This window comes from Hylobates moloch, unplaced genomic scaffold, assembly GCF_009828535.3.
Source record: "Hylobates moloch isolate HMO894 unplaced genomic scaffold, HMol_V3 SCAFFOLD_12, whole genome shotgun sequence".
In the NCBI taxonomy this organism is placed as follows: domain Eukaryota; kingdom Metazoa; phylum Chordata; class Mammalia; order Primates; family Hylobatidae; genus Hylobates; species Hylobates moloch.
In genome coordinates this window covers 72510339-72537841 of record NW_026652287.1, presented here as the reverse complement: position 1 = coordinate 72537841, position 27503 = coordinate 72510339, and the positions used below count along the sequence as shown (strand labels likewise).

The 27503-nt window shown below is 35.0% G+C and overlaps 1 protein-coding gene across 2 annotated transcripts in view; it reads right to left on the bottom strand.

Moving 5' to 3' along the window:
• Positions 1–27503, bottom strand: part of TRHDE (thyrotropin releasing hormone degrading enzyme) — a 395923-nt gene that overhangs the window by 177622 nt on the left and 190798 nt on the right. For both annotated transcript variants that reach the window (XM_032170751.2, XM_058425822.1), the window contains exons 4-5: positions 24536–24690; positions 21289–21402 (exon numbers count right to left, since the gene is read on the bottom strand). In XM_032170751.2, the coding sequence (XP_032026642.1) occupies positions 21289–21402; positions 24536–24690 (269 nt within the window). The remainder of the gene's footprint in view (positions 1–21288; positions 21403–24535; positions 24691–27503) is intronic.

Here is a 27503-nt window from a genome sequence, read left to right as displayed (position 1 = left end):
ACTTAAAAAAAAAACAGGGGAGGAACTATTGACAGAAATGGAGAAGTAGAAAAAGGTTTGGAGGATATGCTAAAAAAATCCAGTTTTAGACATTTTGCAAGGAAAATTAAGGTAAATATCTAAAAAGATATGTGCTACAGGCAACTGAAAGTAAAAGCCTGGGTCTAAGATAAGAGGTGAGTGCTAAAAATCTTTTGACAATAAATAGTAGTCTATATATAAATATAAGTGAAATCTCACAAAGAATTCACTCTCTTAAATGTTATTTATTACAATATTAGCATTTCATATATTGGTATTCAGTAGCATCTGTGAAGTGAGTTATTAATAGTTCTTATCACAGCATTAGGTACCCCTGAGAAATTATATTTCTTGATGTCTTGTAATGGCTTCTGCCTGAACATGTCAAAGTCTGAGGGGTTAAAAGAGAATATGCCTGGTGTAGCTACAGTCACTGGTGATGAATGGAAGATAGGAAATAGGAGTAAGGATGTTGGCAGGTTCCCCTAGGAAGACTGACTAATTTTAAGGAAGAGCAATACAAGGCAGATACTTTGACTTTGTCACCAAAAAAAACAAGCAAACAAACAAAAAGCAGACCAAAAAATCATAGAACAACCTAAATCAAGATCAAAGAAAGTCAGATACATCAAACCAGAGAAAAGGAAGATAAGAGCCAAGACTGAGCCAATTCAAGTAGTTGTGAGGTATTCATAGGCATGGAGAAAGCAGAAGAAAAATTATAAAGAGACATGGGTTACATCAGAGCAGCTACAAATACTCAATTTTCTAGAAGGATAGATCTGAACATAAATGGCTTTTATGGTATTCCTAGGATAAAAGGCAGACACATAGAAGCCTCCAGACTGGATATCTGCCATTCACTAACTGTATGACCTTGAGCAAGTTACTCAAACTTTTTAGACCTCAGCATCCTCAGCTGCAAACATATGTGGTTGTGAAAATTAAATAAGATAATTAGTTCTACAAATATTTATTAAGCACCAGCTGTATCTCAGATGGTATGCCCGGTTCTGGGATCAGAAAGATACAAAGACTACTTGCAAAGGCTATAGAAGTGGACAGACAAAGGTGAAAACAAATGTTAAAACACAACTTGCTACATGTAAAAACGGAAGTAGGTTCAGGATGTAGTGTGACTACACAGAAAATGCTGTTAATTATTCTGCCTTAGGCAGGGTAGAGTTTGAATTGAATATTTAAGGCCAACGTGAGTTTTCTAGGAGGAATGGCAGAAAAGGGCATTCTGGACAGAAAGGAATATGTGGGAAAAGTCACGGAGACCTGAGATAGTGTGGTTTGTTTGGGGGACTACAGAGTTCTGTGTGGCTAAAGGCAGAGAGTATAACATAGTAAATTACTAGTAATGAGAAAAGGAAGATAGGCAATAATGAAATCACCAAGATTTTTCCATGCCTAGTCAGAAAGCTAGTGTTAGGAAGTGACATCATCAGGGCTACATTTAGAGATATAACTCTGAATATCTCTGAATAGTGGGAAAGCAGACTAGAGCGATAAGCAACTGGAAACAGAAACAGGACAACATTGCATAATTGTGCACAAATAGCACACAATATGTGCTTTACCTTTGTGATCAAAACACATCGCACCAATTATTTCTTTAAAACTTAGCTCAATTTTATAACCAATGGTGATCAACCAATGTATTTACTTTGAAATCCAAAAGTATAAATACAGATATAAATATAAATGTAGGCAGACTTATAATGTATGTAGATGCAAATATAGATATCCAAATACAGTTATTTCCTTTTTCAGTATTTTCATTTGTTTATGTAATATCCTATGCTAGATTGTAATGTTCACAATATCTGGATATAATTTCTTAGGTACAGATAAAGGAAGTTTTTTAATCCTTGGAATCAAACAGATAGAATGTCTGACTAAAATTGTAATGCTTGAACAATGCAATCTAATTCCACATATGCTTCCTGACTCCCTCTTCTATAGGAGGTCCTCCGTTAGAAGCAAAGGAGACATAATTGAGACACAATTCTGCCTTTAAGCAACTCCCATTATGGTATGAAAGATAGATACACATACAGGCCATTAATGCCATGTGATGAGTGCAGTATTATTAATAGTATAAAATACTGTGGGAGTAGAAAGTAGAATGTTATGAGTTAAAATGCTTTCGGTGTCTAAGACTATGTTGATTCAAGTTTACTTGATCTACCATAAAGAGAACAAATAAGATATATAATTTATGTTTTACTTCTCTGGAAATCTATACTACAACATGATAAAGACTTTTAAGAGTCCCTAGGTTAAACAGAATACCATATGAATTATTACTAAACTGAACTCCTTATTTATACAAGGCTAGAATGAAGGATAAACACATAATTAGCACTGCACAGTTGGCGTTTTTCCTTCTTGTTTTTCATTACCTACTCAAATCATGACGAAGGTTGAAGCAGAGAAATATGATCAAGAGTTGAAAAAAAGTAAATCTATTGGGGGAAAATATCCATCAGATTTTAATCTATGTGAAATAGTATCCCTGTAACTTTGCAGTTATCATCTTTTGTAAGCATATAGCACAATGCCATATTTGTGAAAATTAGAAATTATGTAGACTTCAAATTTTCTATAACATTGAAAGAAATTTACTTTGTGAATTTTATATTGTCATCCAACTGTTTATAAAGTTCTATAATGTCCAAAAGTATTTTAAGTTCTACCAGTTGAAAGTTAGCTAGATTTACTAGTGAAAAATTATACCATCATTTAGTTGACTAGTAAATAATTTATGCACAGCTAAATCATACTGATAGAGAAAGTAAAAGCTAGTGAAAATAAATGTTGCTTCCATATGCCAATGCACTTTAAAAATTAACATTTCAAAATCCCATGTGTAAAATATACTTGTCCAAGATGTTAATAATTATTTTCACTTGCAGCCTGTTAAAACAGTCCATTTATACTAAAGCCAATCTTGTGTAAACACACTTACACACAGAAGATCTTTTTGAAAAATAATTTTAAAAATAATCACCACTAATGCCTACAATGAAACAAGCACTCTACTGAAAAGTTTGTTTGTTTGCATAACCTTTTATGGAAAGTGGTACATGATCACAAGACTCCAGGCATATCTCTTATTGATATAACATTATTCTGCGATTTTGCATAAGCATTACAAGTAACTGAAATAATGTGTTCCATATGTTATTTCTTTCAGCCATCAACTACATTTCATTCAATGCCAAGCTACAAAATCTCTAAGATGCCTTAATCAGTGCATAAACTTAAAAAGCAATTATATTTTTATAAGAGTATCTCAGGTGATTTTGTGCCTCTCATAATCCCAGATAACCCTCTGCACAGTTTTTATGAGCTGCTATGCTCTCGGACATGATGAACACAGAGAAAGTAGGTTAAATTGTGGGTCTGTTCCGTGACTAAACCCTTCAGCTGCCTCATGTTTTGTTTTTAACATCCAAGCTGAATGCGTCATGTCTCATTTTATCCAAGATGTGATGCAGCTAAGGGAAAACGCTAAGATAGAACACAAAATGAACTTAATTATATACAACGAAATTATTATTATTCTGCAGACTTACTCAAGAACCTTAAAAATATAGCAATATTGATACAGCAGAAGTTATCAATCAGTCACTCACATTTTCATTAATTATGATAATCCTGGGTCTTATGGAACAATTGTGAATGTGCTTCAAATAATGTCAATCACGGTAATAATTACGAACAGGTTGTCTAATTACATAGCTCATTCTGATTCCAGCCGCCCAAAAAATCACTGCAAATAATCTCCATATGCCATGTGCTTTCATATAACCCTTTAAAAATATGCATGTCATTTAGCTTTCATTTGTTTTTGAGGATTTCTTTTTTTGTTGCTTGAACTATGAATTGTGATTGTAAAGTATTCTTTTTAATAAATATTATTGTCTAAATTTAAGGTATACAACATAAAATGGTATATAGATAGATAGTAAAATGGTTACTATAGTGAAGCAAATTAACATATCCATCATCTCACAGCTACCTTTTTTTTTTTTTTGGTTTTGTGGCAAGAGCAGCTAAAATCGACTCATTTAGCACAAATCACAGACACAGTACAATTTTATTATTTATAGTCCTCATACTGTATCTTAGACCTCTAGACTTGTTCATCCTACATAACTGTTAATTTGTATCCTCTTAACTACATCTTCCCATTTTTGGACCACCTCTCCACCTGTACCCACTGCTTTCTTCTCTATCTCTATATATTTAAGGGTTTTTTTTTTACAGATTCCACATATTAGTGCAATCATGCAATATTGTTCTTTCTGTGTCTAGCTTATTCACTTAACATAATTTGTCCCAGACGTATCCATGGTATGACAAATGGCAAGATTTTGTACTTTTGAACAAAATGTGTGTGTGTGTGTATTTATATACAAAATTTCCTCATCGACAGACACAAGTTGTTTCAATATCTTGGCTATTGTGAGTAATGCTTCAGTGAATACTGAAGTACAGATATCTTTACAAGATGGTGATTTCATTTCCTTTGGGTATGTATGCAGAAGAGGGATTGATGGGTCATGTGGTAGTTCTATTTTTAATCACTTAAGAAACTTCCATACTATTTTCCATAATAACTGTATATTCCTACCAAGTGTACAAGACTTTCCTTTTCTCCACAACTTTTCCAACATTGGTTATCCTTTAACTTTTTGATAATAGTCATCCTAGCAGGTATGAAGTGTATCTCATGATTTTGATTTGCATTTCTCTGATGGCTAACAATGTTGAGCATCTTTTCATATATCTGCTGGCTATTTTTATGTCTCTTTTGGAGACATGTCTATTCTGGTCTTTTGCTCATTTTTCAATTATTTTTTCTACTATTAAGTTGTATATGTTCTTTATATCTTTTGGACATCAATACCTTATCAGATATATGGCTGGCAAACTTTTTTTCCCAATCCATAGGCTGCCATTTTATTTTGTTGTTTCCTTTGCTGTACAGAAGCATTTTAGTTTGATGTAGTCCCATTTATTTATGTTTTATTTTGTGGCCTGAGCTTTTGGTGTATCACACCAGGATATCATTGCTAACAACAATGTCCAAGAGTTTTTCCCCTATGTTCTCATCTAAAAGTGTTATAGTTCCAGGTCTTACATTTAGGTCTTATCCATTTCGAGTTGATTTCTATGGATGGTATAAGACAGGAGCCTCATTTTATTCTTTGACATATGGAAATCTAGCTTTCTCAGCACCATGTATTAAAGACACAATTTTCTCATCATGTCTTCTTAGTGGCATTGTCAAAAATTACCAGAGCATATATATTTGGATTTATTTCTGGACTCTGTATTCTTTTCCACTGGTCTACGTGTCTAGTTTAATGCCAGTACCACCCTCTTCTGATCATTATATCCTTGTAACATATTTTAAATCAGGAAGTGTAACGTCTCCAGCGTTGTTCTTTTTGCTGAAGATTGCCTGGGCTATTCAAGGTTTTTTATGTTTCCATATAAATTTTAGAATTGTTTTCTTCTATTTCTGTGCATAACGCCCTTGGGATTTTGAGAGGAATCATGTTGAATCTGTACATTGCTTTCGGTAATATAGACATTTTAACATATTAATTCTTCACATCCATGAGCATGTGATTTATTTCTATTTATTTGTGTCTTTTTATTTCTGAGTTATCTGTTCAAACTTCTTCACTTTAATTTTTTTATTTTTTGATTTGAGTCTTCTTTTTTTCTTAATTAGGCTAGCCAAAAGCTTGATGATTTTGTTTATTTATTTTTTCAAAAAAAAAATCTTAGTCTGATTGATTTTTTCTATGGTTTTTCCATTCTGTATTTGATTTATTTCTGTTCTGATTTCTATTATTTATTTTCTCCTGCTAATTTAAGATTTTGTATGGTCTTCTTTTTCTAATTCCTTGAAGTGCAATGTTAGACGATTTATTTTGGAGCTTGATTCTTTTTCAATGTAGGCATTTATTACTATAAAATCCTCCCTTAGAACTGCTTTTGCTGCCTCTCATAGATTTTCGTATGTTTTGTTTTCATTGTCATTTGTCTCAGTATATTTTTTAATTTCCTTCGATTTCTTCTTTGACCCATTGGTTGTTCAGAAGCATGTTGTTTAATTTCCACATATTTGTGAATTTTTCACAATTCTCTTTGTTATTGATTTCTAGTTTCAGACCACTGTGGTCTGAAATGATGCTACCTATGATTTCAATCATCTTAAGTTTTCTAAGACTTGTTTTGTGGCCTTACATATGGTCTATTCCGAACAATGTTCCATGTGTCCTAGAGAAGAATGTATATTCAGCTGCTATTGGATAAAAAGTTCCATATATGTCTACTAGGTTCATTTGGTCAAAAATGCAACTCAAGTACAATATTTCCCTTATTGATTTTATGTCTGATTGATGTTTCCATTGTTGAAAGTGGGTATTGAAGTCCCCATTATTGTATTGCTATTTATTTCCCCCTTCATGTCCATTAATATATGCTTTACATATTTAGGTGCTCCAGTGTTGGGTGCATACACATTTACAATATTTATATTCTCTTGATGATTTAACCTCTTTCTCATTAAGTAATAACCATCTTTGCCTCTTTGATTGTGATTTGAAGTCTATTTTATCAGATATAAGTATAGCCAGCCCTGCTTTCTTTTGGTTACAATTTACATGGAGTCCTTCCACCCTTTCACTGTCAGCCTGTGTGTCTCCTTAAAGCTTAAGTGAGTCTCTTGTAAGCTGCAGCTAGTTGGATCTTGTTTTCTTATACACTCAGTCACTCTATGTCTTTTGATTAAATAATTTAAGCCATTTACAGTCAAGGTTATTATTGATAGGTTACTATTGCCATTCATTCTTTGTTTTCTGGTTGTTTTATAACTCCTTTGCTTCTTTCTTCCTTTCTTATTATCTACTTTTGTGATTTGATAATATTCTGTAATTCTGAGCTTTGATTCCTTTCCAATTATTGCTTGTGTATCTGCTGAATTTTTTTTGTTTTGTGGTTGTCATGAGGCTTAAATAAAACATCTTATAATCAATTGTTTTAAGCTGATAACAACTTAACTTCTGTTGCATACAAAAACTCTGAACTTTTACCATCTCCCTCTACAGTTTAGGTTTTTAATGTCACAATTTACATCTTTTTATATTGTGTGTTCCTGGACAACTTTTTGTAGCTTTAGTTGTTTTTGACTTTTAACCTTCATACTAAAGATATTTTGGATTTATACATCACCATCACTATGTTGAAATATTCTGGATCTGACTATACATTTACCTCTACCAGTAGTTTTATACTTTCATACATATTCATGATAGTAATTAGCATTCTTTAATTTCCATTTGAAGAACTTCTTTAAGTATTTCTTGTAAGTATAGTGGTAATATATTCATTTAGCTTTTGCTTGTCTGAGGAATACTTTATTTCTCCTTAGTTTCTAAAGGACAAAATTGCTGGGTATAGTATTCTTGTCTAAAAGGGTTTTCATTTTCTTTCAGTATTTTGAAAATATCATCCCATTCTCTCCTGGCCTGTAAGATATCTGCTGAGAAATACACTGATAGTCTAATGGAGGTCTCCTTACATGTGACTATGCTTTTCTCTTGGTGCTTTTAAAATATTCTCTTTGTCTTTCACTATTGATAGTATGATCAAAAAGTTCCATGGAGAATACATCTTTGAGTTGTTTCTGTTTGGGGACTGTTTGGGGACTACTGACAACATCACTTCCAAGACTTAGGAATTTTCAGCAATTATTTCATTAAATAAGCCTTCTCTTTCTCTTTTCCTCTGAAAATTGCATAATATGAATATTTCTTTACTTAATGGTGTCCTACAAATCCCATTGACTATCTACACAGTTTTTAATATTGTAAAAAAAAAAAGTTCTGACAACCATTTCAAAAGACCTATCTTCAAGATTCTTCCTTCTTTTTGTTCTAGTCTGCAGCTGAAGCTCTTCAGTGTATTTTTTATTTATAGCTGAATTCTACAGCTCCATAAATTTGGTTTCCTTTTTAATGATATCTATCGCTTCTTGTTTAACTCCTCACTCAGATAATGAATTGCTTTCCTGATTTCATTGTCTATTTGTATTCGTTTTGTATGTTGTTGAGTTTCCCTAAGATTATTATGTTAAATTCCTTTTTAGGCAATTTGTAAATTTCCGTTTCTTTGCAGGTTAGTTACTGGAGAATTATTATGTCCTTTGATAGAGTCAGGTTTCCTTGCTTTTTCATGTTTCTTGTGTCCCTGCATGTATGTTTGCATACTTAGTGGTGCAGTCACTTATTCTAAGCTAAGAGTGGCTTTTGGAGGCTAATACTTTTACCTGCAGATGGACATATGGGTGTCAGTTGGGCAGGGTGAAGTTGCTCTGGTTCCATGTGGGCGCTGGTGTAGTCTCTGTCTAGATTCTTCAGTTGCTATCGACATTAGCAATAATTGTGTTACCTCAGTGGTCTTGGCTGCAGGAATTTGTGGAAGTGATGGTGGCTGCATAGGTTATTAGTGCAAGGCCTTTAGGGATCCTTCTCTTCTTATCTTCCCTACAGTAGGAGTCTTATCTGAGGGGATCTCTCTTGGTGTCATGTCTGACATGGCCCACAGGCACGTGGCACTTGGAGTCAAAACACAGGTGATCAGAGAAACTGTGAAGACAGGTTTCTGGGATCGGGGTCTTGTAAAAGTAACTATTACAGCACCTGGGACTTGAGGTGCAGCTTCACTTTCCAAGGTATGAGTAGATGCAGTCCTCCCACTAAGCTAAGAACTGTTGCTCTGAGGTACATCTCAGCAACCTGGACCCAGGGAACTGGGGTGTGGCTGTAGTTTTGATCCTAAGGGTCAAGGCACAGTATTGACATGTCTCTGGGGGAGAATAGGTTCTCCAGAGGCTAAGGCCTCCTGGAGCAGGATACAGCAGCAATGCAGGACCTGGAACCAACAAAACACAGTGGGGCATGAGGTACCAACAGTGGTGACTGTAGACCCTGAGATGATGGAACTAAGTTGTATGGGTTCTGTGACACCAGGTGCAGCAGCAGCAAGTACCCAGGAATAGCAAGACGCCAATACGGCTTGGGAGCTGAAGGGTGGGAAGCAGTGCAGCAATGACCACTCCCCATAGAGGTGGGACATCTTAGAATCTCAAGGAGGGAACCTGCTCAGCCTGGAGGTCAAGATAGTACAGCTCAGCCAAAGCTCTGATTCTCCAGGATACAAGATGTTACGTCTTCTCAGCCCCATAAAATGTGGCTACATGGGTCAACAGAGCCTCTGCATCCCTTTGTATGGGGCAGGACTCAGAGTTAGCTGTGACACTGGGGGTGAAACTGCTCTGGCATTCCTGAGACTCAGCTCCCCAGGGACAGGATGCTGCCTCACCTGTAGAATGGGGAGCAGTCAACTGCTCTGGTGTGGCAGAGGCCCCTGATGTCCCTAGGGGCAGGGCACTCAGCTGTGGTGCCAGAGGCGTGACTGCTCTGGTGTGCAGGAGGCCTGAGGTCCCCAGGGGCTGGAGTGCTACTTCAGCTCAGCTCTAAGAGGTGGGTGCACCAGCCACTGGAATGCAGAGGCTGGAGCAGTTCCAAAGTAGCTTGCCCCTAGGAGGTAAGGAATAGCAGCAGATCAGCTCAGGAATGGCATGCTACCAGGTGGGCATATTGCAGGGGCAGCAAAGTCTCAGGGATGGAAGGGTACAATGACTACTCACCCCTGGAGCAGGACACACTCTAATAGTGGCTCTAATTCAAGGTGGCACAGCACAGTAGCAACTTGAGCCATGGGGATGGGGAATAGCCACACTCCTTCTCTGGGTGTAGCTCAGTGTGTGGACTCTGGAGAGCTTCTTCAGCTGGGCTCAGAGCCTACGAAGACTGAAGGAGTCTCTAGTAGCAAAAACCACAGCATCCATGGTGGTGATCGAGGCTACCTGGGTCCTCTTGCTTACCTTTTCTCTGCAGGAAGAAGTCCCTCCTGGTTCTGAGTTGATCCCAACTCAGGGAGTGGGATGATGGAGGCAATGAATTTCCTTCCCTTCCCTATGTAGCCATCCTGAGTTTCTGTGCTCTACAAGATTTCTGCTGTTTCTTTGCTGTTCTTTGGAGCTCTCTTTTAGTTATTTTGGTCAAAATGTAGTTATTTCTTTGTTGTCTGGGGACTTTTCTTGTGAGGGAAAAGAGCACTAAAAACTTCTTGTTGGCCATCTTGCTGACAGCCAACCTTTAGGATTTGTTGCCACCTTTTCCTGTTTTCTCAAAACATTTATCCAATATAGTTTCATATATATTCTAATTTCAATGTCTTCTTTTGTTCAATGAATGCATTCGTAATAGCAACATAGAAACTCTTATAATCTTTCATAAGTGATCTTGACATTTGTTAACATTCATTTCATAATTTTCTGTTAATTTTTGGCCAGGCTTCTATTGCTTAACATCTCATATATGCTAAACTTTTAGATAAATGCTGAGAAATGATGGTGAAATAGACAGTCCCTGACCTGATAAAGCATATATCATTAGTGGGGAATACTTGCTTTCTCTTCTTTGCTAGTTAACATGAACATTCCCATTCTTCTAGAAAATGTCACTTCAGGATCCTGTCCATAGATTTTAAGTTTCTAAGAGATAATACTTCCTTCACCTTTTCAAGAATTTTATACCTACTTTGATGGTAAGAATATTTTCCTGCATGCTAAATTTTTTAACAATCTGATAGGACATTTCAACAAAATCAAATTGGCTAATCTTTTTGCATACTTATCCATTCATTTTGCACATTAGTCACAAGGAGTCTCCAATATTTTGCAGACACTTAAGAGAATTAAGGCATTTTAATATTTGACAAAATGTAATTCAGAGCATTTTTAAATGTATACTAATTTTCTTAAACAGATTATATTCTGTTTAAATTTCTAATAGAAACTTTCTCATACCATTCAGGTTTGGAAGAATTCCAAGGATGAGGTAATCGACTCCCAGAAGTTATTAACATGGTGATGAATTTATGTTATTTTAATTTATAAAATAAATAGCCATACAACTGATCTTAATTCTGTAACAAAATTATTAATTTTTATCAATTGATCAATAGATTTTATAAAATAAACCATTTTTGTACTTTACTTTCAATGTGATATGAATTGTCAATCTATCAAACAACCTAGTCTGATAAAACCTTAACATTTGTCAGATAATAAGAAGTCTTTATATTTCCAATGAAACTAAAAAGCATCTTTTTTGAAATTTGAAAATTTTGATAACCCAGAGCAAACAACTCCAGAACATATAGAGTACGAAGAGCCCAGAAAGTTAATCAATTAAGAACCTATCATATAAAACTGAATTTAAAGTAAATTATTATAATATTTATAAACTGATTGTATAATTAGTAGAGAAAAGCTTTGCTCTTCAGAATGTAAAATTTGAACTTGCAATCCCTTTATAAAGTATAAAAATGTTAAAATATGATTACCCTGCAGGTAATATTATTACACTTAAGTACCTAATAATAACAAAAATATTGGTTAAAAATGATAGTAAGAATATAAATTTCTTTAGTTCTTAAAACTAGTCTGTGGTATAAACAACATGGGGATTTCATACATATTTTGAATATGGATAAACAAGATCACACAGCTATTAAGTAGCAGACAGCCAAAAATTTAATTCATGGGATAGGTAGAAAAAAGGAATTGAACTTCATTCTAGCTAACTGTAAAGTAGCATTCATTATTCTAACTCTAATAAAGATAATCTAACTAAATTGGACAAATAGGTCTGTGAGGCTTAGAAGTCATTGATGTTCCATACTTATTTGAGTGTCTCCCATCCCTAACTGAGAAACCAGCCAAAAAAAAAAGGGGGGCGCATACAGTAAGTGTTTATTAAATGAAAGAAGAAAGAGAACAAGTCAATGCAGATTAATCCTTGGAAATATTTGGTCAGTGAAGAGCCCAAATATGCCAGCAAAATACTTAGCAATAAATAGAAAATACTATCTTGTTGCAGGAAGCCAAATTATTTTTAGGCCTGGTAAGTTATATGTCCTGTCATCTCTCTAAAGAAGCCAACAATTTCAAGAGAAGTTCCCTGTTTTAAAACTAGGGCAACAAATTTGTGTATAGAGTTTTTTAGTTTTTCATTCGTCATCACCAATAGCGTATCATGATTCAAGTGCTTCAAATTGGACCAGTCATGCGAATAGTTAGGAACAGAATGTAATTAATGACAAATTTTCCTCTGAAGGGGCAATCGATCTAAACTTGTCTTTAATCAGGGAACTTATAAAATAAACAATATTTAGATGAAAATATTCCACCATACTACCACCACTGCCACTACAATCAAAAGAACAGAAATCTGCTTTTTAAGTAACCTATCTTGCAAGCAAAGCTGTGATATTTAGGGAAAGAAGCAAGACTTAAAACCATAACTTACTTGAGCAGAAAGATACTCAAAAATCTAATGAAATGGCCATTGTAACTAGGTTAATCTGAGCAAACATTACAAAATATGTTTAAGCCATGTAATATAAAAATAATAATAGGTAGCTAAATATTCTGATTATTCTATGATTTTGCTAATCCTCTGAAATTTACCATGCCCAATTTTATTTTTCAAATATATCTATGAATTAGAACAACCTGATTGAGGTGATGGCTCTGTATTTTTGAGCTGCTCTGTAAAAAAGCTACTTCTGACAGAAGTATATCGGTCAGCTAAGAGCCAAAAAAAAAAAAAATTTCCTAAATTTATCCACATCTACTAACCGAAGCCACCAAGCAAAAGATAAATACAAAGTACACAAGAAACTGATAGATACCAATTCCATATTATCATGAGATTTATTCCATAGAAATTAGCACAAGTGGCTCATTTTAGGTGCTTGAAAATTCTCTGATGGAAACAAATTGAATGAATGAAATATATGAATGAATAGAATGAGAAAAAATGTAGCAGCAATACATCAAACTAATTTATATGAAATTATTGACCTAGTATATCATTAACAGCACTTAAGAAGGGCCTCACTGAAGTATAAATAAAATCTGGAGAAGAAAAACTAAAATGATTAAGGGAATTAATTGGACACAGGTGTTTTTGAAGTGGGTGCTAAGGGGAGAAAAGCATTCCCATGTATCTTCATCTTTAATGACGCATATGACACAAACTGACAAAAATACGACTGTAATCAGTGGATTTTAATTTCATCAATCCTAGGAAAAGGTACAAAGTTAAAGACATAACAATTTTCAAAGGGAGCTCACTCAAGTTTGTGAATGGTATATCCACAGAAGTTATTCAGCTCAGTGTCAATACATGTTCTAGCAAAAATATTTTTTGAATTAATGGTTGAGAAGAGCTGCCTGAATGGCAGAACTGAACAGTGATCTAGCCAATATAATACTCTTCAGACTCAAAAGAAAAAAAAAAAAAAGACTATAGAGAAATCTGACATTCTCCAGATACTGGCAGGTCTTACTCTATTTCACAGTGAATTAATATGTGTAAAGTGTTTAGAGGTACAAAGTCAATGCTACATGAGTCTTTATTATTAAAACGGATAAAGGAGTAACTGAGGCAAAATCTTCATCAACCTCAAATTATCCTTTTTTTTAACTTTCTCTTCACAGGAGGCTCTTTTCTTTTTTTTTTTTTTTTTTTTTTTTTTTGAGACGGAGTCTTGCTCTGTCGCCCAGGCTGGAGTGCAGTGGCGCGATCTCGGCTCACTGCAACCTCCGCCTCCCAGGTTCACGCCATTCTCCTGCCTCAGCCTCTCCGAGTAGCTGGGACTACAGGCGCCCGCCACCACGCCCGGCTAATTTTTTGTATTTTTGGTAGAGACGGGGTTTCACCGTGGTCTCGATCTCCTGACCTCGTGATCCGCCCGCCTCGGCCTCCCAAAGTGCTGGGATTACAAGCGTGAGCCACCGCGCCCGGCCTCTTTTCTATTTTTCTGATTTTTTTTTATTCTATCACTTGAACTCACTACTTTCATTTCTGGCATCCTTGTCTAGTAATATCTTGAACAGTATTAAAGTAACCTTGATAAAAAGAAAAAAGAAAAGTCCCATAAAGTGTTATGGACTGAGACAATCACTCCTTGCTTAGAAATGAGTTGTGTTCTAATGTCTTTTAAAACATATAGCTGTCTGGTTAAGGATGATTAATAATTAGAAAATTAATGAATTTTTCTTTGGTTGCCCTCTGAGTCCCCAGCTTTTAGTTTTGGCTATGTTCATGCTAGAGGCTTTGCAAGGCAAATTCATTTTACCTGGGGAAATGCTGAATAATAGCAGATGTTGAACATTCATATATTAAAAGAGAATAACGTTTTTACAAGGAGTGGTGAGGAGAGATAAAATAGTGGTCTAATATGCTATGGCCACTATTATATATTTGAGAATAATAATATCTAAGAAGACATTTTGTCATTTTGGTATAATTTTTGGCATTATCAATTTTTTGGTTTATCAAGTGGTGCCTGGCAGTTTTTTAGCAAGCTGGAATATTCTGCTTACAAACTGCTCTTACTTCAAAAGAGAATGAATAGGTTCATTTTCCCTGCAGTATTTCTAGATATGAGAAAGGATGGCCTTGCATTATTGTTATAGTCCAGGTTTAGTAAGTGTTTTCTTCTTAGAAAGTGTCTAACGCTGTAAAGTTACTGGTTGGTTTTGAAACCCCTACAAAAATGTGAAAGGACCTTGACCCTATGCAAATCCTAACACAGTGCTCAGAAGAAATACTTTATTCCATAGGGAATGCTCATTCAACTTAAATCTCTAGGTTTAAAGTATACAAAACCTGAAACCATCTTTCTGAGCAAAATGACTTTGCTTTAACAATCATCCTTTAAAAAACGTATAATTTTTTTAATTTTCAGCTTTATTTTAAATTTTAAAAATTCATATAGGAAAGGATGTGAGGTAATGTGACTAACAAACCTTCTAGATACTTACCTGAGTAGACAGAAATATATGTTAATATACAGTGAATATACATGAATACTAATGAATTATGCTTGTTTTATCTTCCTTTTCTAAAGATATCCTACTTAGTAAAACCTGGTCTTCCATTTGAAGCAATGAAAGAAACAGATTTTCATTTCCTGAAACTTAACACATCTTTATAACATTGAGGCTCTTCAAAAGCTTCTATTTCCCAAGCAACTGTGAATCCAAAGTATTGATTTTTATATAAGAACTATAAGTGCAAAGAAAATGAAAACATGTATATATTATTCTTCAGTTGTAGTATTACACTCAAAAATCTATCTGTGCTACACAATTTCTACATCAGTTAATATACTTCAACAATTAACAAAGATTGTCCAGCCTTATTCATCTTTCTAACAGATGTTCTTAACATGGGTACCAATGCTACAATAAGACATATTCTAAAATGCACAGAATTAGTCCTAAAATGAGAACAAAATGTAAATATAGGCTATTATTGCATTAGCCTCAGTGAAAGCTAGTTTAACCTGTTAGTGTAACAGGTACAGCTCTTATTTTAACTGTTTTTTTTTTTTTTTGCTAAAAAATATTAATATCTATTCGGTCTCCACTGGTTAGATTCCAGTGTCAGGCCTGCTTAACTCTGACATTCTTTTTTGAATTATCTGAATACATACACCCTTAGAGTTCTAGTTTAATTCTCAATGCATGAGGCATATGCACATTAGGATTCCTCAAGCATGTACTCAGTGTACAACTACAGCACAGGAGATATTTTGCTTTAATGGCATTAGCTGCTGCTCTCATTGCTGCTCTTATATCCTCCTTGTAGTTTCTTTGTCTTTGCTATAGGCCCATTATCCACCAATGCCAAAATCTGCTCTAACTGCAAATGCCAGGAGAAAAGCAAACCTTTCTCCCGTAACAGGGAGCTGCAGGTCCCCGGTTCCTCTTAAACGGAAAAACATGTTTCTATTCTTTAAAAAGACGTTTATATTTTCAGTAAGGAAAAAAGTTTGCTTGCTGAGCAAATCGGCTATGTTTCAGTTAGTCAATGATTTTCTCAACTTCTGTTGAGTAAAAATAAAATAGCCTTAAAAGGCAGGAGGAAACAGAGAAAAGAAAACGCAGTCAGAGAAGAGGTCCATTTCAAAGACTGGGATTCCATGAGACCCAAACAGGCATGCTTTCCACTTTCCTTATGGTCTCTCAATGTAAACGTCACTTTTAAGCAACTGAACAGGATAAAAAAGACCAAAAGCCCTTGGGTCCAGCCCTAAGAAGCCTTTAAATTTCTCACATTCACTGGGTATGAGTCATTTGAGAATAAAATATCAATAAATTAAAACATTTGGATCACCTTCTAGTTTATTACTTCAGAGGAGTTATTTTGCAGACTGAACTTCAGTTGCATTAATAATTATCTTTATGCCCAGGTATGTGTCCTTACAAAAATTAAGAGAAAATTTCCAGTCTGCTGACTTTATCAAAGTATAATTTATAATGTTTTTGGTGTGTGAAGCTCTTTACCTTCCCAGTTTCTTTAATGAAAGAATATACACTCATGTTTAATGATTCTCATTATAGAAGCACTTTCTTGTAATGCTACATTCAGGAACCTGAAGGAGTCACCTAGAATATAAACCACACAAATTATAATGAAACCTATGCAATATGCACAGGGGATATGACTTGACCTGCATCGGCACCAGATCTTTAAAATAAGGAGTTCTCCATTGCAGTATTTTAATAAGCAACTTTTTTGCTGTATTAAAATTTTAACACAACCTTTTTTCAAATTAAAATGATCAAGAGTTGTTGAAGAACAGTTACTGTGCTGTGTCAGTCCTTCTTTTTATCTGTTTTGAGGAAACAATAAGATTTAATATGATTGCCATCAATGGCATACTGTAACTTAATCCATCCAATAATGTTGTCACTAACAGCCAACTTTGATAAAATAACATCAAGCAAAAAGACTATTCATGCCATGAATCCTCTCTGAAATGTGTCTTCAGCCCTAAGCTGAGGAGGTCGTTTCTAATGATCTTGACACTTCTCTTTGATGAATGAAACATTATCTAAGGCTTATGTTCCTATAGAATAGTCCACATTGCCAGTATAGATAAGAATTTATTTAGTGAGACTGAATCTAGATACCAAGTTTATTTTGTATGTATAAATAATTGGTATAAGCCTAAGAAGCCAAAATGGATTACTAGGGTTGGAAATGTTAGTGTATCTATATGTACTTTTCTAATAGAGCATTCATTTTCCCAGGCCCATGATGCCTACTTACATTTGTATAGTGGTTCATACATTTCAAAGACCTCATAAGTTATTTTGTCTTCAAAAAAATTTTGTGGACTTACTTAGTCAGTATAATTCTCCCATTTTTCAAATGATAAGGATGAGTTAGAAAGGGGAAATGCCTTCCTTGGAATCTGAGCTTCTTATTTCCAATCTATCCCCCTGACTTGTATCATACTTCCTGTAAAACCCCATATCTATAAAATGGTAAACTTGATTAGTTTGCTAGAGGACAAAATTATCACAAAATACTTATTGTGATAATTTTATTATATGTAGTATTCCTTAATTCTATATCAGAAACTGGCTCTGAAAACACACATACATACAACCTAAGATTTTACTAACAGTTAAGTGAAGTATATTGGCCTAAGTCAGAACAAGAGCCTCCTTAACAATACTATGTAATTCTGGGCTTCTTTATTGCTAGTCCATGGAAGGTAGATTGCCATAGTATCTCTCCAGCAGATAAAATTGTTTTTCAGTGTTTGAGCCTTGATGCCTAAAAAAGCACTGTTTTTGAGATTAATGGCAAAAGAGGTCAACTTCCTGAATTTCTTTACTCTTGACATGAGCCTGACTTCTGATTTTTCTATTACAGGCTCAAGTGTAGTGAACCTTAAGCCATGCACTTACAGGCAAGCTTTTATGCATATCACAATAGTATGAGTTACTGCTGACACAGCCGTCACTCTTGTTCTTTTGAGTATTTCTTTCACCCTTTTGCTGATGCCATTATGAAAATTCATGCTGGCACAGCCTTCAAGGCAGTTAATATTCTCTCTTATTTATGTGGCTATCTTATTCTTAAAACTTTGTTTGCGAAGAAGGTATTTATATATATGGAGGGGCAATTTGTTTATGGAGTTTCTACTTGCAGGTTTTCTAGATTTATATTGAGCTATCTCACGAGCTAAAAAGCAAAAGCAATCAAATAGCAGAAAGCTTTTTAAATCTATATAACCTAAACACAAAAACATATCATGACCTGTAATCCCAGCACTTTGGCAGGCTGTCGCAGGTGGATCACCTAAGGTCAGGAGTTCAAGAGCAGCCTGGCCAATAAGGTGAAACCCCGTCTCTGCAAAAAATACAAAAATTAGCGCGGCGTGGTGGCTCACGCCTGTAATCCCAGCTACTTGGGAGGCTGAGGCATGAGAATCACTTGAACCTGGGAGGCAGAGATTGCAGTGAGCCAAGATCATGCCACTGCACTCCAGCCTGGGCCACAAAGTGAGACTCTGTCTCAAAAAAAAAAAACAAAAAAACAAAACCATAATAATAAGACTTGTTTCTTCTCACTATTAACTGTGTAATTAAATGTGATGGAGTTTATTATTTCACTTTTTACTTTAATAGGATGAGTTTTCTGTGACACCGTAATTGTTCCGTCATTAGTTTTCATTTCTTAATTATTAAATATGGATTTAGAAGTAATCAAATCTTATATCTGACTCACCTCAAGGTTTTTATACTCCTAATGCATGGTCTGTGTTTAATTAAGGACAAAGTCTCAGTTGTCTTATTTACACTCTGTTCATTTTCAATACCTCTAAAAAATATTTTCCAGAATTCCTGCATTTACAATGTGACTGATAAAATGATGAAGAAATATGAAAAGTCATTCAAAGACAAAATCTGTAATGAGGATACTGAAACTGAAGATATACTACCATGCTAAAACAATCAAAAGCTGTCAGTTTTCACCCCATGTATAATTCTGTTGACTACTTTTAAATCTAAGATGTATTTTTCATAATGGTGAATAGAAAGAATTTTATCACAAGTATCTGAATGAGCTAAAAAAAGCAATACCTATGCATAACATGTCACTTGTAATAAGGACATCTTTTAATATTGAAACGTAATGAAATTATAAATCAGGAATAATCCACAGTATAATAAAAATTAAATGAGAAATTTAAACAAAGTTGGTGGAAAGTCATCAAAAACCAAAAGATACTTTTGGAAACGTTTCAGTTACCATAAACATTTACGTTTTAAAATTACATGTTTTTTTAAAGAATACTTTCATTAATATAACGTTGTATTGCTGATTTTTCTTCAATGTCATTTAAAGGCATTATTAATTTGAATGCCAAAATAAAACACTTCAATTAAGATATTAAAATTGTGTTATACATATATAAATGCCTAGGCACATAAATCAAATAAATTTATCCTGTAGATTTGTGCAAATGAGTCATGTTGCCTTCATAAAATATCAGTAAAATTGCATGAAAATAATTAAAACATATTGATATGGTATTACTATCTTCACATTTTTGTTAATTTCATTTTTTTTCTCAGCAGGAGTCATTTAAATTTATGTTGGAGAAGTTATATGATGACTTACAGATGCTTTCATATTTTACCTTGGTTTATGTGTTCTTCAAATTATACTTGGAACAATAACAGACAAGTAGATAACTGCCTATTACTACTTCACAACATCAAAAGAGAGCAGTATAAAATATTTTTGGAAGCAATCTATCCACTGACAGATGAATGGATAAAGAAAATGTGGTGTATACATGCAAGAGAATACTATTCTGCCTTTAAAAAAGAAAGAAATTCTGCCATTTGTAACAACATGAGTGAACTTGGGACATCATGCCAAGTGAGATAAAATAGACAAATACTACATAATTCCACTTGTATAAGGAATCTAAAATAGTCAAATTCACGGAAGCAGAGAATAAAATGGTGGTTGCCAGAGGCTTGGGGGAGGAGGAAACAAGGATGTATTAGACAAAGTGTACAAAGCTTCAGTCACGCAAGATGAGTAAGTCCTAGAGAGCTACTGTAGAGCATAACGTGTATATTCAATAATTCTGTATCATACACCTGAAAACTTCCTGAAGGGCAGATCTTATGTTGTGTTCTTATCACCAAATAACAATAAGCAAAGAAGACAGGAAGAAAATTTTAGAGGTGATGAATATGTTTATGGCATAGACTGTAGTGACCATTTGTTTTATGAACGTACACTTATCTCCAAACTTATCAAGTTGCATACATTAAATATGTACAGCATTTTGTATGTTAATCTTGCCTCAATAAAGTGGTTTAAAAGAATATATACATATATGTATGTGTATATATATGTACATATATATATGTATGTGTGTGTGTGTATATAGGCGATTGCCTATGCTATGTCACAAATAAAAGTTGAGCTTTTGGAAGTTGATAAGTATTGGTACATTGTAACTTTTACTTAATTTAATAGTACCACTTAAAATAAATTTAAATTTGAATTTCAGAACAACATATATATACCCTGGGTTCTATTTAATAATTACACTGTCACATATTGATCAGTGAAAGCTTATATAAAATGAAAAACTGATATAAAAAGACATATAGCAAAACTACACCCTCCCTCTACTTTTTCTTCTAGGATGCCCTATAAGCACAGCTTAAGGCACAAAAACCTTTCTTCAAGTTCTGACATTCCTAAAGTATAGGTATAATATGAATAACTCTTCATAAATAAAATTAATGACCTCTTATTAAGTCATTTAATCCTAAAATACATATATCTACAATAATACATCATATATTTTAGATATTTTTTGTGTTTTATCTCATGAATGAGATGTCAAGTCCTCATTTTTCCATGTTTGATATATTCTGTATATTTAAAATATTATTAATTACTCTTGACTTCTTTATTTTAAAGGACAATTTGCCTTTACTATAAAATACTACAATTGAAAATATTTCTATTTAGGTAAATTGTGGCATTTTGAAGCTAATAAATAGCAAATCAGATTATATAGTTCCTAATAAGTAAAAGATGACTCTTTAAGAATACTAACATTTAAATTTTTGGTTACATTTTATTGATACATTTTCATGCATCAGTTGGTATTTTTAGTCATCCCTAAGGATGGTATAAGCCTAATGTAACACTAGATCAGCCTTTTACTAAAAGTTTCAAATAATTCAAGTGCACTTACCATGTTCCAGCCAGGATAGAGGTAGTCTGTACCAACAAATTCAAAGTAGTGAGCAAACCCTTCCTTCAGCCACACGTCTTCCCACCACACAGGCGTCACAAGGTCACCAAACCACTGCAGTAACAAAATTAATGGTCATCAAATAAAATAAAATCTATCCACAAACTATTTTATCTAAAATTACATGTATTAAACTATGATTATTATAACAGGAATTCATTCCCTAATTGATTTTGTGATCTTAAAATGTGTTGTGGCAAAACTGTGTTGATTTATTTGAGTACTTGGGTGACACTAGTTTTTTTATACATGCTTTCAGAGAAGAACAAAAAAGAATAATCAATGAACACAAAAGAATATTTGACTTGGAGAAGAAAGGGCTCAGGAGAGAAAAACTGATGAGAGCTGTCTTCAAATATTTGAAGACCTATTATGTAGAAGAGGAAAGGCTTGTTTCTTGTAACCCTACAAGGGACAAACCAGGACTAATGAATGGAAATTAGCATGGGTAAATGTCTGCTGAAAACACAGAAAACCTTTAACAGACTGAGATGGCCAAAGATGGGAAAACACTGCCTTGAAAGGTAGTGAGTAGTTCATCACAGGAGGTATGTAAGCATCACCCTCTAGTGGCAGAGGCTATTCAGAGAAGATATTTGCTGATTGATAAAACTAAGGGTTTTTGAGGTCCCTCACACTTGACTCTCCATGATTCTATTATAATAAGGATTTAGACCAAAAAAAATTCTCTAAGATGCCTTCATGAAAAATAATGTAATTTTAACAGGTGTTTTGATTAGATCATGATGTATTATTCTGAAACTTGCTTAGTTCAGGAAAACGTTAAAGGAATTCTTTTCTCATTAAAAAGCAAAAAATACATTATATGCCAGGAGCTAGCCTAAAGATGGGATTCAGTGAAGAAAAGTTAGATAATGTTCCTCCTCATGCAGCTGACATTTTATTGTAGAGGTAGGGGGGATGAGGGGAGGCAGACGATAAAAAAATAAATAAGCAAATGAACAATGCAATTTCAGATCCTAACAAAGTGCTACAGGAATGAGGGAGGAACTGCTTTACGTTGTAAAAGCAAAAACATTCTCTCTAAGCAAGTGACATTTGAGCTCAGACTTCGATGATAAGGGAGAGCCAGCCATGAGAAAGGCTTGGGAAGGAGAATTCCAGGGAGATGTAATTAACCCTTAATGTGAAGACTCTAAGTGGGAATGAGCTATTTAAGAAACAGAAGAAAGACCTGTGCGGCTGGAACACAGTGGACCAGGAGGAGGAAAGCGTGAAAGAGTCCAGAAAGGCAGGCAAGTACCACATCATGTATGGCTTTAGGAGCCACATTAACAAGCTTGGCTGACAGTTTCAATAGTAACAGTAAAGTATCTGTTCTTCAAGAGGATCTCTCATTGAAATACAAATAAAAACAGCTCTCAATATGTTGAGGACCACAAAGTAAATGTTTAACCTTTAATAATTTTTTAAATAAAAAATGCATGTTTCTCCTTTAACTTGAAATCCTAACTTCAGAATTGTGACAACAAATAGGTGGACAGGAAAGGTAACATAGAAATTAATTGGTTAACGACAATGGAAATTATTTTAAGTGTTTCTCCTAGCTTCTGGTTCATTACTCTAGTTAAGTGGCCTACAAATACTAAGCTATAACAAGAAAGTAACTTAGAATATGAAACAAATGAAATCCAGTTCTCTGAACAATTATACATTATCAGTGCACTTTCACTTCAACAGAACTATATATCTAACTTGTCATTTATAGGAGCATTCAAAAACGAAACTGCTGTTGTCTCAAATAATTACATGATATCTGGTCAAAACCATCCTCTTTAGTACAGACTAGGAGCCTCAGTTATCTCTGCAAAGGATCCCCTTAAGCCTGAGATGAGGAACACACCTCAGAGATCTGGTCAACAAGGCAGATACAAACATCTTACAGGTTCAGTGCAAAAAACTGACATTTAGGGGCCAGGCAGGGTGGCTCACGCCTGTAATCCCAGCACTTCGGGAGGTCGAGGTGGGTGGATCACCTAAGGTCAGGAAGTTCGAGATCAGCCTAGCCAAGATGGTGAAACCCCGTCTCTACTAAAAATATAAAAAATTAGCTGGGCATGGTAGTGGGCACCTGTAGTCCCAGCTACTTGGGAAGCTGAGGCAGTAGAATCACTTCAACCTGGGAGGTGAAGACTGCAGTGAGCCAAGATTGCACCACTGCACTCCAGCCTGGGTGACAGAGTGAGACTCAGTCTCAAAAAAAAAAAAAAGCTGACATTTACATAAACGGTCGTCTGACCCGGATCACTTCATCATTAACTCTGTATTCATTTATCAGCATTTAACTGTTTATCTTCTTTCACTGACAGCATTTTTCACATCACTCGTTCCTTAGTTTTTTCAGCTTTTAAAAAGGTGTGGGGTTTATAATTTATTGAAATCACACCGTATCACAATGAAATTTCTGGTGTTATAAGTTTAAAGCTATCCATAAATACTGGTAACCAGGACAGGTATCACTTTCTATTGGCATGGACGTCTCTTTTCAGTGATTTTTTTCCACTAAAATTAAGATTCAAATAAGCACTGTGAAATTTCTCTACTATCTTCCATTCATTGTGAGAAAATGCATAAAATCAAAATGAAATTAATTTTATCTTAGCTTCACTACAAAGTTGGCTAATTTACATATGAATTTCGAAACATGCCAAGACAAAAAATATCAATCATTTGAGAACAAAGACTCTACGGCTGAGTTAGTGAAAGACTTCCTAAGTGTCTATGTGGTGGGAAAAGGGGAATAACAAATTGATTTCAGCAAAAGCAAATTGTGACACGTACACAAAACTCAGCTGCATCTTGCAGCGATGCAATAAATCATTGCCATCACTGCACTTACCATATATACACACCAATAATCACAAGAAAATAAAGCAAGGTTGATAACTGATCAGATAGGGGCTCCAAAGAGGCTGCTGGGTGGCAGTGCCATCTCACTCTTCAACTAAATGGAATGACAGTTGCTTACTTAATACGATTAGTGTGTTTGTTTTTGTTTATCCTATGATTGGAGAAAAATGACATATCTTCCAGAAAGAACTACACAGTGCTCCATATAAAATTAAAACTTATTTGGGAGGATAATAATTTAGCTCTTAATGTAGGTATTCAAAATCATTCTCAATAGCTTTCACATTATACTTACACCTGATTCTTTTTCTCATACCTGGTGACATATCTCATGAACAATGACCATGGTGACATCCAGCAAATAAGAAATAGATGAAACACTGGGATCCAGCAGTATTCTTTGTTCCACAAAAATACTTAGTCCCCAGTTCTCCATAGCAGCATACGGATGCTTAGGCACAGCTAAAAGATCTAGAAATAAAATAAAACAGTTCCAAAGGCTTTAACAAAGACACCAGATTCTGAATTTATTTCCTAAAAATGTCCAGAAATCCTAATTATAAGGAATACTTGATTTTACTTGGTGATTTTTTTTGGCAAATTAAACTACCTGCCATTGTTACATGACAGCAGAAATATAGGCTATCACTGCAAATGCTGGTCATATCCATTCATCACAGTTCATTTTCAAGCCCAGTGCTATAGGTAGCTGGAAGTATCAGTGCCATTATTGATGGGCCCATCCTAATAAATTTCATAAGTCAAGGAAACCAAATGCAGCAGAAACCTACAGAGGCAAAGGTGTTGTGCCTTCTAATGAAAATATATTTGACTCAATGCAGTAAATACTATATTCTTACATTTACCTCAATATGTGTAAGAGAAAACATTTTATATCTGTTTTAAAATGTGGTGTTTTCTAATTGCTTAAATTCTAGTGTATTTTTTCAGTTATGTTAAAAGAAATATGTTACATGTAATTATATCTTACAGGGCAAGCTCTGATAGTGGATATAATGGAAAAAAAAAACTATTCAGGGGACCCACAGGCTCTGGTCTGGCTCCGTCATCAACTGGCTATGCGACATCAGTAAATCACTTAATTTCTTAAGACGACAATTCCCTCACCTATGAAATAAGGTCATTAGCCTTAATTCTCTCTAAAATGCCTTCCAGCCCCAAGTATCTATGATTAGATGATTCTAAGATCTGTGCTTACTTTAAAAGGTCATAGAGGTATTATCAACTTCTGGTTATGGTGACACAAAGAGTTCATGCTTCGATGTACTCCCTCTGCTCCAGAGACATAGTGATGATAAATCAAATATTAAAAGGGAAAACTAAAAAACATCTCCAGGCTTAAAAATAAACCTCTCCCTGGACCAGAAATGGTACAGAAATGCAAAGTGGTGATTACATGTGAAGCCACAGGCCTGCTGGGCACTGGCTCCAGCAACAGGCAGTGGCGGCTGGGAATTGGCTCTGGCAGATCCTTCCAGAGCCAAAAGGACCTAAGCCACGCTGACTACTTAATGCCAGGGATTGAGGTAGGGCATGCATGCTCATGAAAACAGGTTGAAAATAGCTAGCGCTACTTGCTTCCTGGGAAAGTCAGTAAGTGGCAGGGTAGAAATTTGAACCCAGCAGCCTGGTTCCAGCACCTGTGCTTTTAATCACAATGCCAAGCATAGTGTTTACAGTCTCTGACCCAGAAGCTCTACTTCTCGATATAACCCTGGGGTAACTCCCTAGATGCAACAGAAAATTGTACAAGAATGTTCACTATAGTATTGTTTGTACAGGTGAAAAGAGAAAATTAAGTGCATTTAAGCAAGGTAAAGGACAAAGAAACTGAGAAATAGGTATATAAAGGAATATTACACAGCAATCTAAACAACTGATCTCACCACTAGATTCTAACACTACATACATCAACATGGACAATCTGAGAAAGATAATGTCGAAGAAATAAGTGAAGAGTAAAATGACCCTATAATAACATCCACTATTTAAAAACAAGTAGAATAACACCATGTGTTGTAAATGGATACTCATACATGAACACATGCACAGAGACAGTAATGGCAAGAGGCACGCACAAACACACACATATAGCAATGATAAACATTAAAGTCAGGATCATGATTGCTTCATGGAAGAATGGAGGGGAAAAGGATGGAAGACAGTCACACAGTGAATTAAATAGTGATGTTTTTAATAATAATATTTCACTGTTGGTGGTATGGGTACTGATTATATTACTGATTCTTTTCCATATGCTTTAAATATTTCAAAATAAGAGAAAGAATAAAATAGTCAACAGTCTTATAATAAGGTTGATTTTTCTTTATTCCTGACTTTAAAAAATATCTTCTCAGCATTGGTTGTGGGTATTTGTTGTTGTTGTTTTTGTTTGTTTGAGATGGAGTCTCGCTCTGTCACCCAGGCCAGAGTGCAGTGGCGCGATCTCGGCTCACTGCAACCTCCGCCTCCCAGGTTCAAGCGATTCTGTTGCCTCAGCCTCCCGAGTAGCTGGGATTACAGGCACACGCCACCATGCCCAGCTAATTTTTGTATTTTTAGTAGAGATGGGGTTTCACCATATTGGCCAGGCTGGTCTTGAACTCCTGACCTCATGATCCACCCACCTCGGCCTCCCAAAGTGCTAGGATTACAGGCCTGAGCCACCACGCCTGGCTGGTTGTGGTCTTAAGTCTGAATGTATATTAAAATACGTCAAATATGACCCCATCTTCCGCTACATTTTAGACTCAGCATAAGTGCATTACAGCTACAACACAACAAAAAGGGAAATATGAGCAAATAGTTGAAGAATTAAGAGTGGTAAGAGAGAGAAAAAACAAATCTGATTGGGGAGGTTTTCAAAGAGATGGTACTTAAGTTGGACTTCAAAAGGTAAATAGGGAATTGAACAATGAGAACACATGGACACAGGAAGGGGAACATCACATACCGGGGCCTGTTGTGGAGTGTGGGGAGTGAGGAGGGATAGCATTAGGAGATATACCTAATGTTAAACGACAAGTTAATGGGTGCAGCACACCAACATGGCACATGTATACATACGTAACAAACCTGCATGTTGTGCATATGTACCCTAAAACTTAAAGTATAATAATAAAAAAAAGGTAAATAGGATAACAACGGGCAGAAACAGGTGGCCCTACGCATTCATACATACAACAAATACTCATTGAGCGTCTCCCTTTGCTCCATATAGACATAGTTTTGCCTTGTCCTGCAAGCTCCTTGCTCTCTATCAT